The sequence below is a fragment of the Hyla sarda genome, chromosome 1 (genome assembly GCF_029499605.1).
Source record: "Hyla sarda isolate aHylSar1 chromosome 1, aHylSar1.hap1, whole genome shotgun sequence".
In the NCBI taxonomy this organism is placed as follows: domain Eukaryota; kingdom Metazoa; phylum Chordata; class Amphibia; order Anura; family Hylidae; genus Hyla; species Hyla sarda.
The window spans coordinates 306,179,389-306,185,388 of record NC_079189.1 but is presented as its reverse complement, the minus strand read 5'-3'; the positions used below and the strand labels follow the sequence as shown (position 1 = coordinate 306,185,388).

General features: G+C 44.9%; 1 protein-coding gene across 2 annotated transcripts in view; it reads left to right on the top strand.

The window, feature by feature from the left end:
• The first annotated feature begins 273 nt into the window (after positions 1 to 273).
• TM6SF2 (transmembrane 6 superfamily member 2) overlaps positions 274 to 6,000 on the top strand; it is an 86,811-nt gene continuing 81,084 nt past the window's right edge. Inside the window, exon 1 of one of the 2 annotated variants that reach the window (XR_008843554.1) lies at positions 274 to 654. Coding sequence is in view for 1 of the 2 variants with exons in the window: in XM_056518208.1 (XP_056374183.1) it covers positions 563 to 654 (92 nt within the window). In the remaining variant the exon portion in view is untranslated. The remainder of the gene's footprint in view (positions 655 to 6,000) is intronic. The other variant, XM_056518208.1, reaches the window with a different exon arrangement.

Sequence of the window (6,000 nt, the reverse complement as noted above, 5' to 3'; positions counted from 1 at the left end):
ATGAAAGGTCATGTATGGCAGGACTGGTATTGTATGGCAATGGGTAACTGGGTGAGGTAGATAACAAGGGAATATTGGGTGGGTGACCTAGTTGAGAGCAGTGTTTCCCAACCATTGGTGCCTCCAGCTGTTGCAAAACTACAACTCCCAGCATGCCTTTGGCTGTCTGGGGATGCTGTGAGTTCTAGTTTTGCAACAGCTGGAGGCACCACTGGTTGGGAAACACTGGTGCAGAGTCTCAGATTTTACATAACATACATGTACACAGTCCCGGCTGTTGTCCCGCCATGGCCGCCTATGTAACGTCTATGTACTGTGAGGAGATGACAAGCTGTACACCGCCCCGGCTGCTGTCCCGCCATGGTGCGCGTATGACACTGGCGGTGTTATCTGTCCGGTTATGTCGCAATACTAGTGAGCAGAGACAAAGCGAGCGACCTTTGTATGGCCAGAAAGACAAGCTTCCCCCTCCGCCCGCAGACCTGAGCACCAGTCACACCTGCCCGGGCTTCACCTCCTGTATGCCGTGAAGCACCTGGAGTAGGACGCAGCACTGGCAGCCATGGGTCTCCCGGAACCCAGCGGGCCCTTGTTACTCTCCCTCACGGCTGTACCCATCTCCTATATGGTGAACTCCCTGTCCGCAGTTTCTGAGTGAGTACTGTACATTGTACGTAACCGTGTACTGTGCGGGGCGAGGGGAAACTTCCGCCAGGGCCTATGTATACATGATATCACTGACTGGGGTGTATGGGAGTACTCGTGGTGTCACTGGTGTGGTCCGTATTCACACATGAAAGGAAGTGAAAGGTTGCAGACGGCTTTTATCGGTGGAACTCCCCTAATATTAGATGTGGGCAGCGCTGGTGTTATGATATCCCATAGTAGCCCCATTGAATTGGGAAGCATGTCACCTCTTCTAAGCCCTATAAGGGTATGTTCACGCAGGCAAAAACCCACCATATCATTTAATGTGCGTTTTTGATACAAATTTTTTTTTTTTTTATTTTTTTTTAGAAAACTCTCCCCATGCTTTTTTTCCCCCCATGTGAACATACCCTTATAACCCGTGCCCGTGTACAGCACTGCCCCATGGCTCTGTTTTTTGGGGAAGGCCCTAAAGCTTCTATTAACTTCAATGGGAGCTTCTGAGCACATCTGCATAAAAAACTCTGACATTTCACTTCTAAAATCATTGAGAGTGCCGTTCTCTAAAGTGACACAACAGTTTCCAAACCATTGCATCAACAGCGTACGGATATTAATAATGTGAACGCACAAGCGAGCATGCACATTTGAGGAATTGCTTGCGGATGTGTGGATTTTTATAACTTGCTGCAGATTTTGCCTCCCCATTGATTTTAACCCCTTAAGGACCTAGGGCGTATGGATACGCCCTGGCTTTCTGGTACTTAAGGACACACTAACGATCTCCCGGGATTCGGGTCATACGGGTCACTTGTGACCTGATGACCCGGAGATACAAGGTGATCAGGGGTGTGCAATACACCCCCTATCACCCACTGTATCTATGGGGAGGTGGTGATTTAGTCACCCCCCCCCCCCCCCCCCCGCCCCCAGGAGCGCTGCTATTGGCTGGACATCTTCTTGCAGCTCTGCCCCTTAACTGAGTTCAGTCAGTGGGCAAAGCTGCTCGAAGGTGCCATGGACTCCCCCCCCCCCCCCCCTCTGTGCGATCAGAGCCCCCTCAGGGAAGAAGATCTGCAGGGACAGAGCAGGGAAAGAATACACTCCAGGGCAAGGTAGGAGTGAGTGTAAAAAAAAAAGTAAAAAAAAAAGAAAAATAATAATAATCCCTACCCTGACCCCCTAATAGGTCCCCAAGGGTCCACCATAAATTTTTCAGTGTGACCTGGGCCCTGTTAGGGGTTCAGGGCGCTGCATGTGCCCCCCCCCCCCCCCCCCCCATTTTTTTTTTTTGTCCACAATTTTTTCCCTCCCATATATAACGGTGTTTGATTTCTAATCACACACACACCGTTATATCTAATAGTTACACCAAGCACTCAATACATTCGGAAATGCCTTCATTATGCAGATAATGCGGCATGTCCACCCCGAAGTGATCCCACCTATGACCGGCTTTACAAAGTGAGGCTGGTCATCGATCACTTTGGGGCCACATTTTTGGAGGCCTACGTACCGCTTAAGGAGCTCTCTGTAGATGACTCTCTCATCAGTTTTAAGGGGAGACTCATATTCCGCCAGTATATTCCCTCGAAGCGGGCGCAGTATGGTGTGAAGCTTTATAAACTTTGTGAGAGTACCTCTGGGTGCACTTACAAGTTTAGGGTGTATGAGGGACGAGATTCCCGTATTGAACCCCCAGATTGTTCCCCCACTCTGGGTGTTAGCGGGAAAATCGTTTGGGACCTTATGCACCCATTGCTGGATAAGGGTTACCACGTGTACATGGACAACTTATATACCAGCATCCCTCTGTTCACATCCCTTGCTGCCAGATCCACGTCCGCTTGTGGGACCGCGCGGAAAAACCAGAGAGGCCTCCCTCTAAATTTTATCCAGACGCCTATCCCCAAGGGTGAGTCCCGTGCCCTTACCCATGAAAACCTGTTGTTGGTGAAGTGTAAGGATAAGAGGGATGTCCTTATGCTGACCACTATTCATGGCAACGGCAGCTCACCTGTCCCTGTGCGAGGTACCACAACACCGGTCCTCAAGCCCGATTGTATTCTGGACTACAATCAGTATATGGGGGGAGTTGATCTTTCTGATCAAATCCTGAAGCCATATAACGCCATGCGGAAAACACTTGTATGGTACAAGAAAGTTGCGGTCTACATGGTACAGGTTGCCATGTACAACTCTTTTGTACTGTCCCAGTACGCTGGCAACACGGGGACATTCCTCCAGTTCCAAGAAGAAGTCCTAAAGGTCCTGATCTTTGCTGACTGGGAAAGAGCAGGCCGGACTTCCCAAGAAACTGGAAATATAGGTGACAGGATCGTGCCAGGCCAACACTTTCCAGGTGAGGTCCCCCACACTGGAAAGAAGGGACGATCCCAGAAAAAATGCAGAGTGTGTAACAGGAGGGGGATACGGAAGGATACCACCACTCAATGTGACACTTGCCCTGATCATCCGGGCCTCTGCATAAAAAATTGCTTCAGGGAGTATCACACTTCCATGGAGTACTAAATTTTCCCTTTGCATTTTAATTTTACATAATTTGACCCCAATGTTCCAAGTCCAGAGTACATTCCAAATTTTAACCCCATAAAACCACTAAATTGCCCAAAAGAAATTTTCAGCAAAAAAAATTAAATAAATAAACTGATAAGACCTCTGGGGGTATCTTTTAAAAAAATGGGTCATGGGTCACTGAGTCACTATCATTGGGGACTTTTTATGTTCCCTCAAATGTGCAGCGTTCTCTCTCCACCTGAGCGGGTGCGCATTTGAGGCAACCGGTTAGGGACGGCCACACACATCACATTCCCAGAATGATGATTCAGAGCATAGGGTTTGGGGTGGGCATATTCTTTAGTTTTGGCTATGCTCTTGGTCATCATTCTGGGAACATAACCTGTTTTATAATTTTATGTCCCACTGTACCCCCTTTTAGTAACTTACCCCATGTAACGTTTATTAATTACCCCATGTAATGCCCCTTGAGGGGGGGGGGGGGGGTCCCACTGCTCTGGCTACACAGGCAGTGATTTCGAAGCTCAAGGCCCCTGACTGCACTCCTGTTCTTCTGTGACCAGTCCAGATATGAGGTATGTCCTTATTCCAAAGAAATGTATTTACAAATTACATTTTTTTTGCTGTTCTGGCACTAAATGCGACATGCCCCCCCATTTCAGCAAAATTTGAAAATGTGGCTCCTGCTCTTCTGAGCATTGTAGTGCGCCCGCAGTGCACTTGACGTCCACACATGGGGTATTACCATACTCAGAAGAGATGGGGTTACACATTTTGGGGGGCATTTTCTCCTATTACCCCTTCTAAAAATCTAAAATTTGGGGAAAAAACTGCATTTTAGAAAAAAAAACTAACAAAAAAATAATTTACACATCCAAAGTAGTCAAACACCTGTGGGGTGGTAAGGCTCACTGGACCCCTTGTTACGTTCCTTGAGGGGTGTAGTTTCCAAAATAGTATGCCATGTGTTTTTTTATTTTTTATTTGCTGTTCTGGCACCATAGGGACTTCCTAAATGCGACATGCCCCCCAAAAACCATTTCAGCAAAATGTGCTTTCCAAAAGCCATATGTGACTCCTTCTCTTCTGAGCATTATAGTGCGCCAGCAGTGCACTTGACGTCCACACATGGGGTATTACCATACTCAGAAAAGATGGGGTTACAAATTTTGGGGGGCATTTTCTCCTATTACCCCTTGTAAAAATGTAAAATTTGGGGGAAAACCAGCATTTTAGTGAAGAAAATAAATAAATCATTTACACATCCAACTTTAACGAAAAGTTGTCAAACACCTGTGGGGTGTTAAGGCTCACTCTTCCCCTTGTTACGTTCCCTGAGGGGTGTAGTTTCCAAAATAGTATGCCATGTGTTTTTTTTTTTTTTTTTTTTTTGCTGTTCTGGCACCATCGGGGCTTCCTAAATGTGACATGCCCCCCAAAAACCATTTCAGAAAAACTCACTTTCCAAAATCTCATTGTCGCTCCTTCCCTTCTGAGACCTCTACTGCGCCCCCCGAACACTTGACATACACATATGAGGCATTTCCTTACTCGAGAGAAATTGGGTTACACATTTTAGGAAGATTTTTCTCCTTTTACCCCTTGTAAAAATTCAAAAACTGGGTTTCCAAGAACATTCGAATGTAAAAAATGAAGATTTTTAATTTTCTCCTTCACTTTGCTGCTATTCCTGTGAAACACCTAAAGGGTTAACACACTTACTGAATGTCATTTTGGATACATTGAGGGGTGCAGTTTTCATAATTGGGTCATTTGTGGGGTATTTCTCATATGAAGGCCCTTCAAATCCACTTCAAACCTGAACTGGTCCCTGAAAAATTCCGATTTTGAAAATGTTGTGAAAAATTGGAAAACTGCTGCTGAACTTTGAAGCCCTCTGATGTCTTCCAAAAGAAAAAACATGTCAATTTTATGATGCAAACATAAAGTAGACATATTGTGTATGTGGATCAATGTATCATTTATTTGGAATGTCTATTTTCCTTATAAGCAGAGAGCTTCAAAGTAAAAAAAAATGCAAAATTCAACAAAATTATCGACAAAATTTTACCACTAACATAAAGTAGAATATGTCACGAAAGGTAAATATCAATATGAATATGAAAGGTAAAAGCATCCCAGAGTTATTAATGCTTGAAGTGACAGTGGTCAGATGTTCAAAAAATGGCCGGGTCCTTAAGGTATATTTGGGCTGGGTCCTTAAAAGGTTAAAGGGGTACTTTGGCGTAATTAAAATTTTTTTTTTTTTAATCACACCATCCACTTACTAGTGCTGGGGGGGTCAATACATCACATTGCTGCCCAGCCAGCTGCTAGCAATGGGATTTCGCTGCACAGTGCACACTATGGAATTTCAGCGGCGGATATTTCGCTACTGAAATTCCACCACCAAGAGAATGAGCTTGCTCAACTAACTTTATTTTAATTCATTGGTAAAATGTGTTATGTCATTACATAGTACAATTACGTGTAAATCAAGTCCTCATTTTGGTCTTTAGGTGTAAAATTGAAGACTGGTATTAAAATGCGAGGAGGAAAATATAAAAACACAAAAATTAAAAATCACCTTGTCTTCGAATGGTTAAAGGGAAACACACATAGCTGGGCCATGTGTCACTGTTTCAGGCCAGAAAAAGATCTGGTACAGCCAATAAGTAGATGTTGCCTTGTGACTTATCTTCTGCCAACTGATCTCTCTGAGCAAGGAACAGCAAGGAAAGCTACAGGAGCAGGAACACCGGGACAGGTTTATCAATGTATATTTTCCTTGCATTTGGCATAAAGTAAACTAAA